This window comes from Pipistrellus hanaki (assembly GCF_964339955.1).
Source record: "Pipistrellus hanaki genome assembly, chromosome: 2".
In the NCBI taxonomy this organism is placed as follows: Eukaryota; Metazoa; Chordata; class Mammalia; order Chiroptera; family Vespertilionidae; genus Pipistrellus; species Pipistrellus hanaki.
This window is the reverse complement of record NC_140504.1, coordinates 60,936,061-60,959,710: the sequence shown is the minus strand read 5'-3', so window position 1 is coordinate 60,959,710 and position 23,650 is coordinate 60,936,061. Positions and strand designations below refer to the sequence as shown.

The 23,650-nt window shown below is 41.0% G+C and overlaps 2 protein-coding genes across 3 annotated transcripts in view; one reads left to right on the top strand and one right to left on the bottom strand.

Moving 5' to 3' along the window:
• The window catches only part of USF3 (upstream transcription factor family member 3), a 41,754-nt gene extending 18,209 nt beyond the window's left edge, over positions 1–23,545 (bottom strand). The window contains exons 1-6 of one of the 2 annotated variants that reach the window (XM_084871782.1): positions 23,255–23,545; positions 9,256–9,371; positions 8,676–8,723; positions 7,809–7,873; positions 5,768–5,796; positions 2,381–2,463 (exon numbers count right to left, since the gene is read on the bottom strand). In XM_084871782.1, the coding sequence (XP_084727908.1) occupies positions 2,381–2,463; positions 5,768–5,796; positions 7,809–7,873; positions 8,676–8,717 (219 nt within the window). In that variant the 5' untranslated portion in view covers positions 8,718–8,723; positions 9,256–9,371; positions 23,255–23,545. The remainder of the gene's footprint in view (positions 1–2,380; positions 2,464–5,767; positions 5,797–7,808; positions 7,874–8,675; positions 8,724–9,255; positions 9,372–23,254) is intronic. The other variant, XM_084871783.1, reaches the window with a different exon arrangement.
• LOC311616450 (large ribosomal subunit protein eL34-like) lies at positions 19,457–19,870 on the top strand. The gene has a single exon (XM_084871791.1). It carries the CDS (start codon positions 19,480–19,482, stop codon positions 19,831–19,833), a length of 354 nt encoding a protein of 117 aa, XP_084727917.1. The 5' UTR covers positions 19,457–19,479; the 3' UTR covers positions 19,834–19,870.
• Positions 23,546–23,650: the final 105 nt, after the last annotated feature.

The following is a 23,650-nucleotide window of genomic DNA, read 5'->3' as shown; positions in this document are numbered from 1 at the left end:
GACCTAGCACATCTTTGGGAGCAAAAATTAATATAAGACACTGTGTTATTTTCGGGGAAACAGGGTAGCTACCTACAAAGGAGTACCCATTCGACTGTCAGCTGATTCCTCAACAGAAACTACGCAGGCCAGAAGGTAGTGGCACAAAATATTCAAAGTGATGAACAGCAAGAACTGACAACCAAGATTACTCTACCCGTTTAGAATTGAAGGTCAGATAAAGCTTAACAGACAAGAAAAAGCTAAAGGAATTCATCACCACCAAACCAGGATTATATGAAACGCTGAAGGGTATTCTTTAAGAAAAGGAAGAAGAAGAGAAAGGTAAAGATAAAAATTATGTACAACAAAGTGACAAAAAATACATATCTATCAACAAGTTAATCTAAAAATCAAGTGAATAAAAAGTTTGATGAATAAAATAAACTGCTGAATATAATAGAATCAGGGGCATAGAAAGAGAGTAGACTGACAATTCTCACAGGGAAGGGGGTGTGAGGGATGCAGGAAGAGAATGGACAAAGATATTACACCTATGGATGAGGACAGTGGCGGGGGTAAGGGCATAAGGTGTGAGGGGGAATTGAGTGGAGAGGGCTATGGGGGGGAAAGAGGAACATCTGTAATAATCTGAACAATAAAGATTTATTTTTTAAAATAGGCTAACATAAATGATGATATCCTATTACAATGGAATCCTATATAATAAAAGGATAATATGCAAATTGACCAAACAGAATGACCAGATGCAATGACGAGCACTGACCACCAGGGGGCAGATGCTCTACGCAGGAGCTGCCCCCTGGTGGTCAGTGTACTCCGACGGGGGAGTGCCGCTCAGCCAGAAGCCAGGGGAGTGCAACAGCGGTAGCGGGAGCTTCTCCCTGAGGCAACACTAAGGAGCAGCGAGCCCGGCTTCTGGCTGAGCAGTGCTCACAGTGGGAACTCCCATGGGGAGCTGGCCTAAGGGGCAACCAGGCCAGCAGGGGAGGGCATGTAGGGGCAACCAGGCCTGTAAGGGAGGACAGTTGGGGATACCAAGGCTGCAGGGGAGGATTGTTGGAGGCAACCTGGCCAGCAGGGTAAGGCAGTTAGGGGCGACCAGCTGCCAAGGGAGGGCAGTTCGGGCAATCAGGCTGGCAGGGGAGCAGTTAGGCATCGATCCGTCTGGCTGGGGAGAGCTAGGGGTTGATCAGGCTGGCAGGCAGAAGCAGTTAGGGGCAATCAGGCAGGCAGGCAGGCAAGCGGTTGGGATCCAGCAGTCCTGGATTGTGAGAGGGATCCCAGGTTGGCGAGGGTACAGGCTGGGCTGAGGGACACCACCACCCCCTGCACAAATTTTGTGCACCAGCCCTCTAGTACTATATAACCAGTAAAATGTTACAACACATTAGGAAAGGTATGTATTACTAAGTCTACTATGTACCACTGAGTGAAAATACAAAGCAGTTTTGTGAAACTATTCAGACATAGTCACAAAGCAATGTCTAAAGAGATATGTAACAAGTTTTAGCAATGATTATAACTTGAGCATAGAATGTCAATTTATTTATTTAACTTAATTTTTAAGATTTTTTTATTGTTGACAATATTCAATTTATTTTTTAATCTTTTTATGCCTTCCATGTTGTTTCCATTTTTATTGTTTTGATTTCAGTGAGCAGGCTTTATCCTCATTATCAGAAGAAACAAAAAACTTAAGGAAAATTGTCAGCTTAAATAAGCCGAGATTTTAGTGGAGGTTGATATGGTGTGGAAAACAAAATAAAGAAGAGATTCTTAGAAGATTCTAGTTAAGAATTTAAGATAGTAAAGAACATGATTAAAGAAAATAAAAAAAATGCTTAGTAAATATAGTTGTATACATATACTAGTACATGTAATCATGGGACTGAATAATTCAAGATTTTAAAGATCTAGAAATTAAAAAAAAAAAAAAGAAAGAAATTATATGGTTCATTCGATCATGTAAAAACTGTACTAGAAGACTGTTCAGAGTGTGGGAAGAATTAAACATAGCCATACAGAAACTTAAGAGCATGAAAAATTATGAGACAATTATTAACTCCAAAAAACTATTCATGACAGTGAACAAGAATAACCATTTAAACAATGGGGGATTATCTGTTCACAGTTATGAATAAAAATGAGACTTGCCGAGACCGGTTTGGCTCAGTGGATAGAGCATCGGCCTGTGGACTCAAGGGTCCCAGGTTCGATTCCAGTCAAGGGCATGTACTTGATTGCAGACACATCCCCAGTGGGGGATGTACAAGAGGCAGCTGATCAATGTTTCTAACTCTCTATCTCTCTCCCTTCCTCTCTGTAAAAAAAATCAATAAAATATATTTTAATAAATAAAAATGAGAAGACTTCTTACCTGCTTCAGTGCAGGGGAACATGGGATCAGTTCTCCTATTCTGTTAATCCCAGCATTGATTTTCTTCTTCCTATGCCTCTCCACTAGAGAAGGGGGGAAATCCTTTTATCAACATACAGAAAATTTGCTTCTAGTAAAGAAATTTTAGGCTAAGAAAATCTTATCTAATAGTGTCTACTAACTATAGTAAGATTTCTAAGAATGTCAGATTTTAAGTCTAGTGTTATGAAAATTGGTATAGCCAATACTTTTATTAACACTTTAAAAATGAGATCTATAATTACTAAATTCAAATTACAAACACATTGCTAATATTACATTACTGTTAGGCAATTATATTGTAGTTCAAGTATTACTAGAGATTTTAACAACCAAATTTCAAGAACCCACTAATAACCTAAGATACTAAAAAACTGCCTCTTTATAGAAGATGGGCAAATGAGACTTTTCTAAAAAGATTAGGATGACTAGAGAACATTTGTAGACTAGAAACAGCTATTAGTTACAACTTAAAATAGACAAGAAAATGGAGTCTGGGTTGTTTACTTTGGCCACATAGAAATTTTCCCATCCAAAAAATTGGGTATCTGATGTCTCAAGGAACTGGGAAATGTTCCGGGTTTATGTGCTACAACTTTAAAAGTTGTATAGAAGGATTAAGAAGACACAAGTGCCCTAGCTGATTTGGCTCAATGGATAGAACGTTGGCCTGCGTACTGAAGGGTCCCAGGTTCAATTCCAGTCAAGGGCACATGCCCAGGTTGCGGGCTAGTTCCCCAGTAGGGGGCTTGCAAGAGACAGTCAATCAATGATTCTCATCATTAGTGTTTCTCTCTCACTCCCTCTCCCTTCCTTTCTGAAATCAATAAAAATATATTTTAAAAAAAGAGGATACAAGACATTATCTAAATAATTTCTTTAATTTCTATAAGACACTGTTAGTAGAAACATTGGTCTTGGCTATTTTCTGTGAGAAAATTTTCTAAAATCTTCCTGTCTAATAAGATTCCAGTGCTTATAAAAGGATGATCTTTCAAATTATAGCATAGGTAGGTCTTGCTTTGCAAGAGATATTCTTTTTGCTTCAGAATCTAGCAGTAAGAACATCCTTTTCAATTATGTCTAATCATTCTGAATTACTATCAGAACATATTTATAGCACCATGTGACAGTTGACACCAATAAAACATTTAGGTCAAACATGTCGCCCTAACTGGTTTGGCTCAGTGGATAGAGCATCGGCCTGTGGACTCAAGGGTCCCAGGTTCTATTCCAGTCAAGGGCATGTACCTTGGTTGTGGGCACATCCCCAGTATGGGTTGTGCAGGAGGCAGCTGATTGATGTTTCTCTCTCATCCATGTTTCTAGCTCTCTATCCCTCTCCCTTCCTCTCTGTAAAAAAAATCAATAAAATATATATATTTAAAAAAGCATGTCAAACTCGACCCACAGGCCACATGTGGCCTACAACGAATATTTTTGTGGCCTAGACAATATAAAGGTATGTAAGAGATGTTTTAATAAAAATTTCATAACATAATTTCTATAATATCCTGTTATAATTAATATCGAACTATGACATTCACTAATGACTGATTACTATAATGGTGTGGCATTTGTTTCCCTTATGCACATGTGTACCATTTCTCTTCACTAATACTAGCAGTAAATATTTTAAATATATTTTATTGATTTTTCACAGAGAGGAGAGAGAGGGATAGAGAAACATCGATGAGAATCATCGATCAGCTGCCTCTTGCACACCCCCCTCTGGGGATGTGCCCGCAACCAAGGTACATGCCCTTGCCCGGAATCGAACCCGGGACCTTTCAGTCCGCAAGCCGACGCTCTATCCACTGAGCCAAACCGGTCCCAGCAGCAGTAAATATTTTAGCAGCTGACTGCCATGTCATTAGTCTTGTACTGACTTGTTTGGTGTGGGCAACAGGAAATATTTCACTTTTGGAGAACAAGAAAAATAGGTTTATTTGTGTTATGCTTACTAATTTGTGCAGTTATTTAGTGTCTGGTAAGTTAATGTTCAAGAAAAATATTAATTTTTATTAAAATGTTCTATTATTTTATGTTAACAATTACTCATTGATTTCAGGCTTTTGTATTCAGCATGTCTCTATTGAAATAAACCGATGTTTCTATAAAAATTGAAGCTTTTGTTTTTTTTGCGGCCCACATCAACTTAAACCTTATTTGGCCCATGTTAGCCTTTGAGTTTGACATGCCTGATATATACGAAAGAGCTTAAACTCATATGGAAAACACATACACACACACACACACACACACACACACACCCCGCAAAGCAATAAGTATAGTTCACCTTTCTTCTGAATTTTCTAACAATAGTATATGGAGCAGATTTTTTAATGTGTGGAGGTAAAAACAACAACAGCATTAAGACTCTTTACCCATGGTGATAAAGGGGAATTAAAGGCAGTCAACTCCCTTCTGGGGAACAGCAATATTCCATCAGGGGTCAACACTTCTCTCCATATATAAAATTTCTCCCAGGGTTCTTTACTTAGGGAAAGGAAGGTATCAATTATAATATAGATAACAGAAATTAACTTCTTTTTTTTTTTTAGATCGATTTCAGTGAAGTCTTTGATGGAAAATAAATGTTATAAAATGTATCAAATTGTAAATGTATGTGCAATTACTTCTATACATGTTTATCTGGCTTTGGCCTATAATTTTGATGTTTGAAATAAAATTAAATATTTTCTACACTTCTTCCTATAATTTAGAACTTCGCAACTTAAGACTGTTCACATTTTAAGAACCTTTAATATCTACAGCCTGCTACACACCTCTTTCCTATTCCTTTAGGCAGCCAGCTCCCTGTGGAATTTCTGCAAAGATACATACTCTACTTTCTATTTAGAAAAAGTACATCTGGAATCACTCAAAATACTAAAATCACAGTGAATGAAATCACTTAACACACTACTCCAGTGTTAAATTATCTAAATTAGAGGTGTCGAACTCAATCAGAGAAGGGGCCAAAATCTAAAATCCAGCCTAAATCGCAGGCCGAATGGTTTACTGAACAGTCATAAACTGACAATGTCATAAACTGACAGCGGAGTGCAGTGATGACAGTGCGGTGTGGGCCACATTGCAAGGCCTGGCGGGCTGGATTTGGCCCGCGGGCCGTGTGTTTGACACATGTGATCTAAATAGACAATAAATGAGAAGATGATAAGCAAGCCATTTCATGAGCTTCAAGGGTATTCAGTCAATTAAAAATAAGAAAGACCTTTCTAAAATGATTCTATACATATAGCATAAAAGCTTATAATCAACTATCGTATAATTTCACTTTGAATACAAAAATGCTAACAAATAAATTTAAATTGCTGTTTCTACCTGCATTATGTGTCTCCCGATTTTTCTTTCTGAAACAAAAAGAGGCGATAAAAGGAACATGAAAACAACAGAAAACCATTTTTACCACTTTACATTTTGAGACCATAAAAATTAATTTTATGAATTTGTATTTGTTGCATTAGTAAGAATTTAAATAAAACTTATATAAGTTCATATATATAATGATATATAATTTTAATATATGTTATGGTATGTAAACTTAACTGCAGATACATCAATATAAATTTAGAATCCACAATTTCTGAAAGTAACTACAATTCTCTATACTTACACACCCACAAGACATTGGTCAGAAAGCAAATCAACAAAAACTAGTTGAAAAATGTAATAAAGGAACTAGACAACTCTCAAAGTAATGTGCCAAGTAGGTGACTTCTTTTTATTTTTTATTTTTTTCAGAGAGTAGAAGGGAGGGAAGTGGAGAGAAAGAGAGAAACATTGATTGGTTGCTTCCCACACCCACCCAACTAGGGGTGGGTATGTAACCTGCAACCCAGGTATGCGCCCTTGACAGGGAATTGAACCCGAGACCCTTCGGTGATCAGGCCGATGCTCTATTCACTGAATAACACCGGCCAGGGCACAAATAGGTGACTTCTGATGTTTGCCTGGCACCCAGCTGAGGTGGAGGTGGGTGTGTAAAGGAGATGAGCAACAGCAGGGAGGAACCTGGAAATCCTCAGGTGTAGAGGGCCCCTTGGGAATGCACATGGATGACCTTTAAATTAATGTCAGTTGAGTCCAAGGTGACTGGCATGGCCGTCCCCCAGCAACAGCCTCCCAAAAGAGATTGTTATCAGTACTGATTTCTTATCTTTATCCACGTGCTTGGAATGAGGAAGGAATAGGACCTTGACTTACCCAGGTCTTGATATGCTAAATCCCAGGAATGAGGGAATGAACAGGACCTGGGCACATCCAAACTTCTTTGACCTTAAACCCCCTCTGGAAATCAATAAATGTGCTGTGTTGTCTGTGGTGGGTGTTGACTGTCCCTCTATCAGAGTGACAGCATCCACCCGGCACCCAGCTTTTGGATCTATTTCTGCCTCTTGTCTCTTTCTTTCTTTTTTTTTTTAATTTTAATCCCCAGCTCCTCCACTCAGGCACCTGTCCTTCTCCCTTTCCGTGTGGGACATAGAAAAAGGAGAAGCACCCCACCGCTCTCAGGAAGGTAATTATGGCAACCTCCAGCACCCAAGCACTGACAAGTGGCATTTCAACCATCTTTTGCAATTATGTACCTTAAGTTATCCAAACCCTTAAATTTTATTAAAACCTAACCTATTAAAAATATTGATTTTTCCCTTTCAGGTATTATTATTCAATACATTAACATTTTTCTAACAGATGTTGAGTAAAAAAAGAGAATAAGTGATTTCAATATTAATGGAAGCAGCCTGGCCAGTGGAGGGAGGTGCAGCGGGAGGGGGGTGTCCAAATGGGGGCATGCAGGAGGCAGCTGATCAATGATTCTCTCATCATTGATGTTTCTATCTCTCTCTCTCCCTCTCCCTTACTCTCTGAAATCAATAAAAATATTTTTAAATATTAATGGAAACATTGGCCATGTAATCCTAAGCAGAAACACTGGCCAAAATGATAGAAATCCAGAAGGGGGGTTATACAAAGAGCCCAAAATAATATTGTACTGATATGCATATTGGCATAATGGTTTCTAATGTCACAAAATGTCTATCCAAACTGACTTCAGCCTGCGTGAGCTTGGGATCTACAAAGACTAATCCTGTTTGGAGTAAAAACTTTCAGAAGAAACTAAACGTTTAGAACAGATTTGGTATTACATTTGGTGTACCGCTGGCAGAATAAGAACAGGTAAATGTTAACTATGTACCTTTTTCTATAAAGCGATTTCTATCTATCTACACATATTTTGAAAGAGTAATGGTTTTCTAGGCACCCAAATGAAAGTTTCCCTAAAAATTACCTATTTAATAAAGTAGGGACTAATTCTGCTTATCTTCTAAAATGATATTATTTTTGAACTGTGGCTACTTACCTGTGCTGCTTTTTTGTAGGAGTCTCATTTTCTGTCATTTCTGGCATGGTTACAGTGATAGGGACCTATAAGACATGGAAAGACACACCAGAAGGTTTAAAATCATTCTAGTATCAGGAAAATTAATAGCAATTTGGTTCAAATACCAAATGCTAAAAAAATACAAGTGATATCATGAAAAAAGCACTGGGGATAGAAAAATGTATAAGAAAAAAGGACAAAAACATTATATCTAGCAGATGGAGAACAAGATGAATGTCAAATATGAGGTATAGCAAAAAAGGAGAGAGAAAGACCATATGTGCTTGGAAATCAAGGAAAGTTAATCAAGAGTGTGGATTTAAGCAAGACTTAGAAAGACAGGTTAAAAAAAACATACCTGAGTTGGGAAAGTATGTTCTTTGTTCATGATAGTGTTTGTGATACAAAATTTAACATAGAACAATGGCCCCTCTCTCTGAACACAGAACAAACAAAAGTGACAAGCAGACAAACATGTAATATTCTATACATGGAAGCATTCATTCATTCATTCACTCATTTGCTAGGCCTCTTTCATTTCAAACTGAAAAAAGTCTTAAGTTACCATTTTGAGAGTCATTAAACTCTTGAGCATGAAGATTCTATTTATATTTAAAATATCATAATAGTAAAGAATGTATGTACTATAAGAAATATACACATGTGCCAAAAAAAAGCCTGAAAGCAAATACAATGAAATATTAATCATAGTTATGTAAGGCCAGCAATAATAGAGATGATTTCTTTCTCTCTTCTAATTTTCAAATAATTCTGTAATGAAACTAAAATGCTTTTAAATCTCAGGGATTGACAATCTTTCAAAAGAGGTTTGTCAAGTTGGACTACCTGTTCTGGTGCGCTGGAGGACGTGCGGGTGTGGTTCCCCATTTTTCTCTGTCAGAGGAAGGAAGAAGGCAGCAAGTATGGAATCAGAAGCCAGCACAACTGTAAAACCTGATTCTGCCATTTCCTAGCTGTGAGGTCCTGGGCAAGTTGTATTATCTCTTGGAACCTCACATCTCATCTTCAAAATGGGTCATAATCACAGTATCTAGATTACTAAGGTATTTCAAGAAAGGAAGGAAAGAATGCAAGGAGAGCGCAACAGCAAGGACCCGAGCAGTAAGAAGTCAATAAATGCTAGCTATCAATATTAATGAGGTATTTTAGGTTAATGCTTTAACCTGGGAAGGAAGTGAAGGGTTCTGGGAAATAGTAGAAGTGAATGCAGAGGTGATGACAGGAAGTGCTGGCAGAAGCAGCCTAAGGAGAAATGTGTGCTTAAGACCCATTTTCAGCAGCTTATTCTACCTTCTCCTTAACACTTGGGAAGTTACATATCTGCTTAAAAGCAACACACTCACATTAGATGACCATTTAATGATAATGTGGGACATGTGAGTAAATAAATCATCACTTATCTTACCCAAAGGCTTGCAGAATTTCTTCACTTTTGATTCCTGGCTTCCAACGCCTCCCGTTTATGATCCAAATCTATCATCTTCTGCCAGAAGATGGCCTATAAGTTATGTTTTCTTCTTACTACACAAGAGAAAAATCAATGCATGTTTATAGCAACATGTAAGACAAGAAGAACTGGTGATCTATGGCATGCAGGTAGATTTTCACTTGCAAGGCAATAAATTGCTTTAGTTGCTTTCAAAAGTCACTATCCTAAGGCTTACCCATGCTCCACCCCACAAAGATAACAGTACTGCAGCTATGGGATGGTTGGTCTCCAAGTGACTTTCTCCTTTCTCTTAAGCATGCTCACTATCCCTCGGGTTCTCACTGTCCTCCATCTAACTCTTACACTAAGACCTGTCCTTAATTCTAAAATTATCTTTCCTTTAATTTCCTACTCCCCAGCTTCCCTTCTCTCCTGTCAGAGTGATTGAAACTTACTCAAGGACTTTCACTAAGGCTACCCTAGGAAGACAGCACTCAGACCTGTGCACTAAAACTAAAATTAATTTTAGGCTATAATAAAGAATTCAAAGCATTTATTTGAGCAAAAAGAACTGTGGCCCAGGTGACAGATTTAGGTAGCACCCTAAATTGTGTTCCATCAAGTTAAAGGAAGCATGTTGTTTTTTAAATATGATTTTATTGATTTTAGAGAGAGGGGATGAGAGAGGGAGAGAGGGATAGAAACATTGATGAGAGAGAAACTGACTGGCTATTCCTGCAAGCCAACTACTGGGGATCAAACCTGCAATCCCGGCATGTGCTTTGACCGGGAATCAAACCTGGGACTTCTTGGTGTATAGGATACAGCTCAACCAACGGAGCAACACCAGCTGGGTGAGGCAGATTTTTTATAGCGGTAGTTCATATCAGGGTCCCAATTAGGTCCATTTATAAAGTGAAGTATCAAAATTGTGCGGTCCTGATTAGACAGGGCAGGTCTCAATCCACTGATAGAAAGAGGAAACCAGGGTAGAAAGAGAAATGGGAGAGTTCAGTCTGAGGTTCTTCCCAATATACAGAGTACACAAGAGACCTCTCTGAGCAAACAGCTGCTAGTCTCTTATTATTCATAAAATCTGGGCCCTAAGGTAGACCATGGGAAGTCAATCTCAGAAGATAAAGCCCTTCTTGGGGTTCACATCAAATAATCTTTCCTCTTATAAAACACATTTCTAAAAACATAGATTTGGGGGCTTCATCCCAGACATATAAGCACTGAGTAGAGGCCAGGAATATGTTTATTCAACAAGGTTGCTAGAGGTGATTTTTCTTTTTCTTTTCCTTTCTTCTCCTCCCCGCCCCTTCCTTCACATCCTCCTCCTTCTTCATCTTTTTATTTTGAACAAAAATGTTTGAGAGAGGAGAAACCAAGATGGCGGCTTAAGTAAACAGTTGAACTGCTGCCTCACACAACAATTTCAAAACTACAACTAAAAGACAAAATGAACATCATCCAGAACCACAGGAAGGCTGGCTGAATGGAAATTCTACAAGGAAAAGGAAAGAGAAAAGCACACTGAGACTCAGAGGTGCTGCAGAAATAAAGGCAGAGGTACGGAAGCACGCACGCAGAGAGGGCTGGCAACTGAGTATGCGGCTGTCTTTTTCAAGCAGGAGGGAGACACAAGCTCCTGATTTCACTGAACTCCAGTTCTGGGCAAGACTCTGGGGACCCAGACTTATACAGGGAGAAACTGGAGAATCTGGCAGTGGGCAGATCTCAAGAGCGGCTTTCTCTCAGAGGTGGTTGCAGCGACTACCAAGGGACACTGAAAACCAGGGGCCTCTTAGGATAGGGCTGATGGGAAGCCATTGCTATTTGCTCCAGCCTGAGACTCCGCCCCACCCTATCTGTGGACAGAGGCTTTTGCATATGAATGGCCTGGTCCTTTGACCTAACAAGCTGCAGCTGAGTCAGTGAGACCCAGAACATCCAAAAGAAGGCCCAAGGCCTGGCAGCATCTTGCACTGCTTCACAGCTGGGCTTCATCTGAGCACCTCCAAACCCCAAACAAAGAAGAGGAATCTGCAGATATTTCCATAGTTCCTACTGGGTGACCTCAGGCAGAGGCTAATTTACACCTCCTTTGATATTCAAGAGCCAGTGTACCCAGGGGTCAGAGTAGGACCATCCAGATTACAATTCCTCAGATCCGTAGGGACATACTCAGGGGGCAGACTCAGTGAGCATCAAAGCCCCACAGAAGCAAGTCTTACGTCATAAGGGTGTCTCCAGCACAGTAGTTCACAACTGATCCTCATAGCCAATTGGCCTGGAGGTCAATTCCTCCCAGTAATACCAACAACAATCAATGCTTAACTACAACAAGACTGTGCACACAGCCCACAAAAGGATTCACCAAGAGTGTACATCTCAGGTAACTGGGGAGGCTGAGCCACTGGGCGCTATAGGAAACCTAGCACACAAAGCCACTCTATCAACTCAGGGAAGCAGCCAAAATGCGGAGACAAAGAAACAGGTCACAACGGGAAGAAATGGAGGAAAGCAAACTACTAGATATAGAGTTTAAAACAACGGTTATAAGGTTTTTCAAGAATTTCCTAGAAAAGGCCAATAAATTTAGGGAGAATCTCAAGGAGATGAAAAAGGACCAACTAGAAATTAAGCATACACTGACTGAAAAAAAAATAATAGACAGAGATCCAACAGCAGACTAGAGGATCACAAGAATCAAGTCAAATATTTGAAATATAAAGAAGCAAAAATCACTCAACCAGAAAAGCAAAAAGAAAAACAGAATCCAAAAATATGAAGATAGTGTAAGGAGCCTCTGGGACAACTTCAAGCGTACCAACATCCGAAATTATGTAGGTGCCAGAAGAAGAGAGAGAGCCAGATACTGAAAACCTATTGGAAGAAATAATGACAGAAAACTCCCCACAACTGGAGAAAGAAATAGACTTACAAGTCCAGGAAGTGCACAGAACCCCAAACAAAAGGAATTCAAAGAGGACCATACCAAGACACATCATAATTAAAATGCCAAGAGCAAAAGACAGAGAATATTAAAAACAGCAAGAGAAAAACAGTTAATTAACTACAAGGGAACATCCATACGATTGTCAGCTAATTTCTCAACAGAAACTATGCAGGCTAGTCGGTTGTTGCAAAAAAATATTCAAAATGATGAATAGCAAGAAACTACAACCAAGATTACTCTACCCAGCAAAGCTATCACTCAGAATTGATGATCAGATAAAGAGCTTCACAGATAAGAAAAAAGCTAAAGGAGTTCATCACCACCAAACCAGTATTATATGAAATGCTGAAAGGTATTCTTTAAGAAGAGGAAGAAAAAGGTAAAGATGAAAATTATGAACAATAAATACATATCTATCAACAAATGAATCTAAAAATCAAGTGAATAAAAAAATCTGATGAACAGAATAATCTGGTTAACATAATAGAATCAGGGGTATACAAAGGGAGTGGATTGATAATCCTTGAGGTAAAAAGGGTGTGTGGGGGGGGGAAGAGGGGGTGTGGGAAGAGACTGGACAAAAATCATACACCAATGGATGAGGACAGTGGGGGAGTGAGGTAAGGGCAGAAAGTGGGGTGGGAACCGGGTGGAGGAGAGCTATGGAGGGGGCGGGGGGGAGGAACAACTATAATAATCTGAACAATAGTTTTGTTTTTGTTTTTAATGTTTGAGAAAGCTAGGTCTACTTCAGGGCAATGCTTCCTAAACATTCTGGATAAGAATTATCAGAAGGTAATAATTAAAAATACAAATAAATTCTCAGCCCATCCTAGACCCACTGAACCAGTCTGTAAGCAAGGAATTCCAATTTCTAAGGGAGAGAGGAATCTGAAATTTAGTAAGTGTCCCAAATGACTCTTATCAGGAAAATTTGTAAACAGGCATATATCTTTACTTGGTGAAATTTCAGGCATCTGACTAATATCCTATTGTAAAAGATATTATTTGGGATGTGGCCTGACAGTTGACTACATAAATTTATCTATAAACTACCGTGTTTCCCCGAAAATAAAACATCCTCCAAAAATAAGACCTAGTTCATGGAAAGATAAGACATCCCCTGAAAATAAGACCTAGTGCAACTTTGGGAGAAAAATTAATATAAGACACTGTCTTATTTTCGGGGAAACAGGGTAGTAAAGTCAGATTTGCCTCATACTCATGAATCAACATTTGGTCATTAGTATCAAGTTCCAGCTGTTCTTCTGTAGCACTTTTGAAAGTTTTCAGATTCATGCCACAATTAAGAAACATGAAGTACAAGTTCTAATTTTCTAAACACCTAGGATCTTAAAGTAAATGACACTAGAGGTCTATCACATAAGTAAACACATTCATTGCATTGTGAAAGCCAGCAGTTCAGTTGAAAAATTAAAAACATCCAGTTTACTACACATCGCTATAAATATGCACCTCAAACCACACTTTAACCAATTCAATTACATCTAATTCAATGCAAAGTTATTTCCATGTGCAAATCCTTCTGATATTAACATTGCATTCCTGACATTAAAAATAACATTTATTGAAATAAGGAAGTATATAATATTGTCACAAACCCTTGTCCACTTGTTAATCTTCTAATAAGGAAGTGACACTTTTCATACCATATATATATTTAACTACACTGAGTGGCCAGATTACTATAATCTCTGAACGCATAGTAATCTGGCCACTTAGTGTATATCCTATATAATAAAAGGCTAATATGCAAATTGTCCCCTCAACCAGGAGTTAGACCAGCAGGCAGGCCAGCCAACCACCCATGCACGAATTCATGCACCAGGCCTCTAATACACACACACACACACACACACACACACACACACACACACACACACACTAGAAGCCCGGTGCATGAAATTCGTGCAGGGGGGTGGAGGGGTGTCCCCCAGCCCAGCCTGCAACCTCTCCAATCCGGGACCCCTTGAGGAATGTCCTACAGGGATCGGGCCTACCAAATGCTTGCCTGCCTGCCTTCCTGATTGCCCCTAACCACTTCTGCCTGCCAGCCTGATCACCCCCTAACGGTACTCCCCTGCCAGCCTGAATGATGCCTAACTGCCCTCTCCTGCAGGCCTGGTCACCCCTAACTGCCCTCCCCTGCAGGCCTGGTCCCCCAACTGCTCTCCCCTGCAGGCCTGGGTCCCCCCCCAACTGCCCTTCCCTGCAGGCCCGGTTGCCCCCAATTTCCCTCCTCTGCCGGCCTGGTCACCCTAACTGCCCTCCCCTGCAGGCTTGATTATGAACAACAAATACATATCTATCAACAAGTATATCTAAAAATCAAGTGAATAAAAAAATCTGATGAAAAAAAAAATAGGTCAAGCAAAGTGTCTAGTACATAGCAAAAGCTCAATAAACATTAGTTGTCTTTTTCCATTCTGCCCCCTCCTACCCTCTACTAATTCAATGGAAAGTTGGAGGTCATCTGCTACAAGTTCCTTACCCGCATTATACAGTTATCATATTAGACCTCTGTCTATACATCTATCCTTTCAGCCCACCTGACCATCCTAAAGCCAGCTTCACCATCTGTGGAGAGGGACTCTACACCTGATTCTTTCCTCTTTAGTACTTTATTTCCTCCTTAATCCTCTTTTGCTTCCAAAACACAAAAGGTTTCCCGATATCAAACAAGAATTTACTGCCTTTTCTTTCTATCATTCCATTTCTCTTCTAGTATTCCTGTGAAATTTCTCACCTTTCTTTCATTGGCCAGTCCTTTTTTTTTTTTTTTTAGTTTCTCTTTCTGTGAGTTCATGATTGGTGTATACAAAAGCCATAGACTTCTGGGTGTTAATTTTGTATCCTGCTATATTGCCAAATTTATTAAGTCTAGCAGTTTTTTTTGTTTTGTTTTGTTTTTTATATATTTTATTGATTTTGTATAGAGGAAGGGAGAGAAATAGTTAGAAACATCGATGAGAGTGAGTCATCGATCAGCTGCCTCCTGCACATCCCCTACTGGGGATATGCCCACAACCAAGGTACATGCCCTTGACCGGAATCAAACCCAGGACCCTTCAGTCCCCAAGCCAACGCTCTCTCCATTGAGCCAAACCGGTCTCAGTTGGCCAGTCCTTCTTAAACCCATGGCATTATGCCTTCTGATTGTTCTGTCAACCGAAACTGCTTTCTTAGAAGTCAGGACTATTTTCCACCAAATCAAAAGGCCTTTCTTTGTCTTCCTTCTCCTCTCTGCAAGATTTGGGCTACTAAACTCTCCCTTTCCTGAAAATTCTCTCTCCCAGGGTGTCTTCCTCTTTTCCAATTATGCATTATCTTTCTCTAATATGAATCCTTGTGTTTCTTTTACTTGGACTTCCAAAGCTCAATGATTTTTTTCTGCTTGCTTTCCCCCTACAAAGTTTCAAATTGTTTGTGTGTAAAAGTCATATGTTTTTATAATAAAGCTACCTTTCAACACTGATTATGTTCCAAATCTTTGGTTAGGCAAAGCCTTCTTCAGAACATTTCATTTCAAAGTCAGTTAAGTCTGTTTGCAACATATTAATCTGCTTTGCCTCTTAAGAGACCTACTTACAATTCCTCCATTTTATCAATGACATCAAAATTTTAATCTGGCTCTAAACCCCAAAATAATTTTCAAATCTTCTCACAAATTTTCACCATCTTTTTCTCCTGCTTGTTACTCCCACCTTAGACTCAGCCTTGTTTTACATATACCTGGCTCTTAATACTCTTTTGCTCCCAGTCCTTTCCCTACTAGTCTTCTTCAATGGTTTTATAACTCAATGTCTTAGTAATCTAGCCAACTCACTGTATTCCAACATGTACCCGTCCTGGTCCAAAATCTACAATACTGTGTTTCCCAACATTTACTGCATCAAACCCGCTCTTGGGTCCGAGCTTTCATGGCTTACCTAACACTACCTTCTTCACTGACCAATCTCACTCATCCACTTACACCTGGTACAACCCACGAAGGAGCAGGGTAACAGAACCAATCATGTCATCTACTCCTCCCTCCTCTCCAATTCAGATAGGTTCTTCCCCGTGCTCCTTATCAGCTAGTGCATTTTTAGCTAAATCTATGCTACTTTTTTTTACTGAAATGACTTTCCACTTCGCTCTGCTTATCTCAATACTATGGACTTCTTAAAGCCCAGTGTAAGTCTATCTTCCTCTATAAAACTGTCCTTAATATTTCTAGCTAACACTATACCCTCTACCTTTGTTCTGGACTCTAGCTCTCACATTTCTCAGTAATCTTGTTATAAAATATACCTTTTCTCTCAGATATTATGAATCTCTCCTTCCCTACTAGTGTTTTTTCATCAAATATATCTTTTTCCCATTAAAAAGGCAAAAATGTTTTTTCCCCCTCATCTTTCCACAGCTTCTAGATGTTCCCATTCTTTCTCCTGCCCAACCATCAGGTTCCTTCACTGTCTTTTCTTCCTCACTTACCATTCACTCTTCATCTTGCTGATACCTGGCTTTTATTCCTAAAACTGCTTACATCAAACTCACCAAAAGATCTCCACACTGCCAACTTTAATGAACTTCGTAGGAAATACCTTATGTTTGGCCTTCTGGCAACACCTCACTTGTTCTTTGGAGAGCTTCTCTTCCTCATTCCTGAGGTCTGATGGGACCATAAAACAATGGCTCACCTCTGGGGTGGGCAAGGGCTGACCAATCAGAATCTGTCCAAGAAGGAAAACTGGCTGAGACTGAGTTAGCCTTACAGACCAGTGATCCTAGAAGCCGCTGTGCCCTGGCCTTCCCCAGGCTTCATTAGTCTATCTTTCTTCACTTCTGTGAGCTTACCCAGTATCTACCCATAAATCCCCTTTTCTGCTTAACTTAGCCAAAGGCAATTTCTGTTGCTTATAACCAAAGAGAAATTGGTCCTGCAAGCAGAGATAGAAGTGGTACCGCTCATGGTTATACTATAAATTTCTTCTCTCTGTCCCCTTGGCTACATCTTCTGTTGTTTAGGAAATTATCATAGCTAAGGGAGAATGCTTTTGCTAGGGGACCTGATAATGGATTCATTAATTGGGAGGTATGGCTATCAGGGTCTCCTTTTGCAATAAGGCAACGGACAAAATGGAAGTTACAAGGAGAATAGATGGGAATTGTGTGGATCCTGTGGCCTCTCTTTGAACTAACACTAGCAGGGAAGTTACCAGTAGACTACTGCTACCTCACACAGGCAAGATCTGCAAAAGCTCAGACCTCTCAGGAATAAAAGTTTGCAAAACACCTGTGTCTGTCTGGTTCTAGAATCCAAGCTCTTTAACATACCACTTTTTACTAATATCAATCTACTTGCAGTTCTTTAATCAAGAAATTCCCTCTTCCATTTCCATTCCTTTGTATCTGTTATTTTTTCTTTCCAACTGGGAATTCCTAATTATCCTCTTTGAAACTTTCTCTCATCTCTAGAGGGTGGTCCCAAATACCCCGACTTAATACTCTACAAGATCTTAACATGAAATACACTCTAGGTGCTCACTGGTTTCCCCCCACAAGGCTAAAAGCTTCTAAATGGTAGAAACTACAACTTTCATATTTGTATCCTCCACAATTACTCAGTATGGGAGTAATAAGTGCCTATTGAAAGAGTATCTGGTCTCTCCTAATTTCCTATGGTATTGACCATTGCATAATAGATTTGGGGTGCTTATGTTTAAATTAGCATCTAATAAATACTATGTTCAGCTCCTTAATTATTTGATATGATGTTTCCCAATTCTCCTAATTAATAAGTTTAAAAACTTCTTAAGAGCTGAGTTCACACCATTTACTAGTTCTGAATTCTCTTCAGTACCTAAGAGTATTGGGCACATGGCAAGCACTCGATAAATACTAGATGAACTGAATTAAAAACACAGTATTAGCACATTTAATGGGAGCAACTTATCATGCTCTACCGATCTAATTAAAAGATCTGGCCTTCTGAAGTAGTGCAATTGTACCCATATGGAGAATTTAATGAGAAAAAGAAAAATTACCCAATTGGACAGTTAACAGTTTCTCTCTTACCAAGAATTCCACAAATAATCTTAAGGATAACGAGGGTCAACCTCCAGAGCTCAGAGTAAGAAACTCAAGGTATATATCCCTGTGCATATTGCAAGGAAGATTACATGCTAAAGGGGTCTATCACTACCATAATTACTTAAATTCCACTAACCCCTAACAAATCCATAACAGGAGTAAAAGATAAGAATATTTAACAGCAAAATTAATTTAAGCCAAATCAATCTATCTTAAAGATGTCTAGGCACAATATACAGCACAACAGCTGTTTACTTAGCCAACAACCATTTACGTGCCTCCTAATGAAAAGTGCTGTTAGGGCCCAGGAACACGAGAATGAAGAGAACACAGTACTATATTCTGGTTCTGCCATAATGCAACCGTATTTAAGAATTCTATGTGAGCCTAAACCAGTTTGGCTCAGTGAATGGAGCATCAGCCTGGGGACTGAAAGGTCCCGGGTTTGATTCCGGTCAGGGGAATGTACCTTGGTTGCAGGCACATCCCCAGTAGGGGATGTGCAGGAGGCAGTTGATCGATGATTCTCTCTCAATGATCTTTCCAACTCTCTATCCCTCTCTCTTCATCTCTGTAAAAAATCAATAAAATATATTAAAAAAGAAAAAGAAAAAAAAGAATTCTTTGTGAATCGTACCTCCTGGAGCTCCTTCACTAGCGATCTAGTGAAGGAGGTAGATCAACATATACTTCAGGCAATGTGATTAGTGTTAACACAGAAATAAGTACAAGCTGTTATGGGGCCACTGAGAAAACAGTTAACCTACTGAAGAAGTCAGGAAAAGATATGGAAGAAACTGACATCCATATATGATTCCATGGGAGTTAAAGTGAGAGGAAGCTACCAAGAGAGAACCATCTGGGATGGAATCAAACCTGAAAAGATGCCGAGACCGGTTTGGCTCAGTGGATAGAGGTTTGGCCTGCGGACTGAAAGGTCCCGGGTTCGATTCCGGTCAAGGGCATGTACCTTGGTTGCGGGCATATCCCCAGTAGCGGGTGTGCATGAGGCAGCTGGTCGATGTTTCTCTCTCATCGACATTTCTAACTCTCTACCCCTCTCAATTCCTCTCTGTGTAAAATAAAATATATTTAAAAAACAAACACACACTCTTCCGGGACGGTGACTTCAGGCATTCACCATGGTCCAGCGTTTGACATACTGCCGGAGGCTGTCCTACAATACAGCCTCTAACAAAACTAGACTGTCCCGAACCCCTGGTAATAGAATTGTTTGCCTTTACACCAAGAAGGTTGGGAAAGCACCCAAATCTGCATGTGGTGTGTGCCCAGGCCGACTTCGAGGAGTTTGTGCCGTGAGGCCTAAAGTTCTAATGAGGTTGTCTAAAACGAAAAAACACGTCAGCAGGGCCTATGGTGGATCCATGTGTGCTAAATGTGTCCGTGACAGGATCAAGCGTGCTTTCCTTATTGAGGAGCAGAAAATCGTTGTGAAAGTGTTGAAGGCACAAGCACAGAGTCAGAAAGCTAAATAAATTTAAAAATGAAGCTTTTTTGAGTAATAAAACAAAAGTCTCATTCTGTTAAAAAAAACAAAAAAAACAAAAAAACAAAAAACAAAAAACAAAAACAAACAAACAAAAAAAAAAAAACCTGAGAAGATGCTGGTATGCTGAGAAAGACCAATGTTATTAACAAAAGCAGGGATTTTACCTGCGTTATCTGTGGACCACGAAGAGGTCAAGATTCCTATTGGGAAGCAGTGGGGAAAAGTTAGACACATGGGTGAAGGCCTAATTTAGAAGAGTCTGGAACACAAGCCTAGCAGACTGAACACTGTTCTAGACCAGTGATTTTCAACTGGTATGCTGTAAGATGTGCCTTAAAAAAATTTTTTTTTAAATAATTTTTAAAAATATATATTTTATTGATATTTTACAGAGAGGAGGGAGAGAGAGAGCTAGAAACATCGATGAGAGAGAAACATCGACCAGTTGCCTCTTGCACGCCCCCTACCGGGAATGTGCCCGCAACCAATGTACATGCCCTTGACCGGAATCGAACCTGGGACCTTTCAGTCCGCAGACTGACGCTCTACCACTGAGCCAAACCGGTTTCAGCAGATGTGCCTTAAAATTTTTTAAGCGTGCAATACTTAGTCAGGAATACCTAGTTAGTAAGGGACACTGACCTCTTTTCCCTTACTAGATCATCAAATACAAAAATGACAGCATGGCCCAGCCGGCTTGGCTCAGTGGTTGAGCAATGACCTATGAGCCAAGAGGTAACGGTTCAATTCCCAATCAGGGCACATGCCCGGGTACTGGGCTCTATCCCAGTGGGGGGTGTGCAGGAGACAGCTGGTCAATGGTTCTCTCTCATCATTGATGTTTCTTTCTCTCTCTTCCTCTCCTTTCCTCTCTGAAATCAATAAAAATATATATTTTTAAAAATGACAACATGGTGCCGAAACCAGTTTGACTCAGTGGATAGAGCGTTGGCCTGCGGACTGAAGGGTCCCAGGTTCGATTCCAGTCAAGGGCATGTACATTGGTTGCGGGCACATCCCGGGTGGTGGGGTGTGCAGGAGGCAGCTGATCTATGATTCTCTCTCATCGATGTTTCTAACTCTCTATCCCTCTCTCTTCCCCTCTGTAAAAAAAAAAAATAAATAAAAAAAAAAAATGACATGGTGATGGAAAAATAAAAATAAAAATTTAACAGCCAACACAATAGCCATCCAGTGCGATTGAATCAAAATTAGATTTTTTTGGTCAGATCAGCAAAAAAATTATTTTTGGTGTGCTGTGGAATTTTAGTAGCTTATGTGTGCTACAAGGTGAAAAAAGGTTGAAAATTACTATTCTAGACTCATAGTAGTTCTCAACCCTGACTGATGAATAGAAACACCTGGGAAGTTTTAAAAATATATCTATGGGTGAGACTACCCCATATAAAAAGTAAGAGAATCTTGGGCGGGGTGAGGGGTGGGGGCAGCATGGCCTGAGCATTAAAATGTAAAAGTGTGTACAAGGTGATTCTAAAGTACAGTCTGGGTTCAGAACCACAGGGCTAGAGAAAAGAAAGGTAAAGCATGACAGATATGATTAAGACCCACACTTGATCTCAGTCCCTGTTTATAAGCAACAATTTTGAGCTGATTATCTGGTGAAGCTTACCTTCTAACCTGAGTTAAACATTCTGTTCTAGTGTTTCTTTTCTCTTGTTGACAAGGCTAAGCTCTGAAAATAGGAAAATAGCCTATACATTTATTTTACATGACTGTTTCACTGATTGCACAATCCGCAACTTTTGAATTTTATTTCCATGATGGCCCATAGACAACTAATTTAGAAAATAATTATTTCAATCCTAAACTGCCCTTAGATCCCTGCAATGAAGTGTTTTATATTAAAGAATGTTCTAGCCCTAACTGGTTTGGCTCAGTGGATAGAACGTCGGCCTGCGGACTGAAGGGCAGCAGATTTGGTTCCGGTCAACGGCCTGTACCTTGGTTGCAGGCACATACCCATAAGAGATTGTGCAGGTGGCAGTTGATCGATGTTTCTCTCTCATCGATGTTTCTAACTCTCTATCCCTCTCCCTTCCTGTCTGTGAAAAATCAATAAAATATATATATTTTTAAAAATGTTCTATGCTGCATCCATGTCTGGATTTCATAAAATTTCTCTTTTAATTCAGGGAAAATGTAAAACCTATGTATACAAAAGTCACACTGCTTAGACTAAAGCAAAATGTGATATTAAGTATTCATTCCTGTAGTACCTGGAGACATTAAACTGTACTGTTCCTGTTTTCAGCAGTGCAATAACTACAAAGTATTTTGCAACAGATACTTTCAGAGTACTTCACACATAAAGGGAAACAACAAATGGACCCCATACAGCAACTCTGTGCTACATTGAACAAGTGTCCTGTGTGGGAGGAAAACGTCATTGAGGTGACTGGAGAGTAGGACAGCCCGTTGATAAAAGCAGGTCTGTTTGTTTTCCCTTGTTTGCTTCTTAAGAAAAAGCATAGATATGAACATGCTTCAGGTTCCACGTTACTCACTAAAGGGTTTATTCAAGAATAACTTTGTTTATAGGTACTCGACTCTCTTCTTTATGCAAACTTAAGCTAGCCACAACTGGTAAAAAAAAAAAAAAATGTTATGAGAACATAAGTTGGAAGCCTATAAGCTGAGATTTGCACACATGGGTTTATGCAGTCTCTTATTTCCAGATAAATTCAAAGGACTATACCCCCACACACACTGAAACCGTAGGGGGTAAGTGGGGAAGGTGGAAAGGGGGCAGCGAACCCAACAATCACAACGTTAAACATCAACAAGAGTCCAAAAATATTTCCCCGGGGAACGTGGGACAAGATTCCAAGAGTTGGTCATTAGCTTCTACCGCTCCTACTCAGAGAGGAAAAGAATAGCTTCTAAAAGAGAAAACGCAAGCCCAACTCTGCGACCTAGGGGTGAGAGTAAAAAAGCCAGTCACGTGAGTCGGACCAGCAGTTCCTAAGGAAATTCAGAGAGCGAGGGGAGCAGAGGGGGTACAGGGACAGGGAGAGGTGCAGGGGGGCCCGGGCAGAGGCCGCCGTGCGAACCGGGGCGCCCAGCTCTTTATGCGCCGGGCCAGCGAGGAGCCCCTCGCCCCGCGCACATCGGGGGCCGGTGAGCACCGAGAGCCCCCACGGGCCCGGCACCAGGGGGCGCCCGGAGAGGTCGGGCAGAAGAGGGGTGCACGCAGCACCCGCGCTCGCACCCCACAGCCCCCGCGAGCAGGGTCCCCGCGGAAAGAGGCACACTTTGCGCAGCCCTCGCCTCCGGGAGCAGGGAGGGGTGGGTGGAGCGGAGCCCGGAGCCGCCCCCCGGAGCCGCCCTCGCCGCCCCGGCCCCCGCCCCCCACTCCGCTGTCAGCAGCCCCCTCCGCAGTCACTCACCCGCGGGCTGCGCGGTCTCGGCCGCGGCGGCGGCGGCGGCAGCGGCGACCCCCGCCCGGGTCATGATTCCAGGCGGGGAAGCAGGGCTGTCCGACCGCCCCGGCGAAGCTCTCCCTCTGCGGCCGCCGCCGCCGGCTCCTCTGGGGCTGGGGGAGCGCGGGCCCGGGCCCTCCTCTCCCCCCGCCCCGCCGCCTCTTCCTGCGGCCGCTGCGAGCCGGAGCCTTCCCTCTAGGCAGGCGACCCGGCGGCAGCGCGGCCTCAACTTTCCCAGCCCCCCTCCCCCCACCCCTCCCCGCCCCTCCGCGGCGGCCGCTCGGCACGCGGACAGCCTACCCTGGCTGAGCCGCACTCCCGCCCCTGCCCCTCGGCCCACCAATCCGGCCCCGGGGAGGCCGC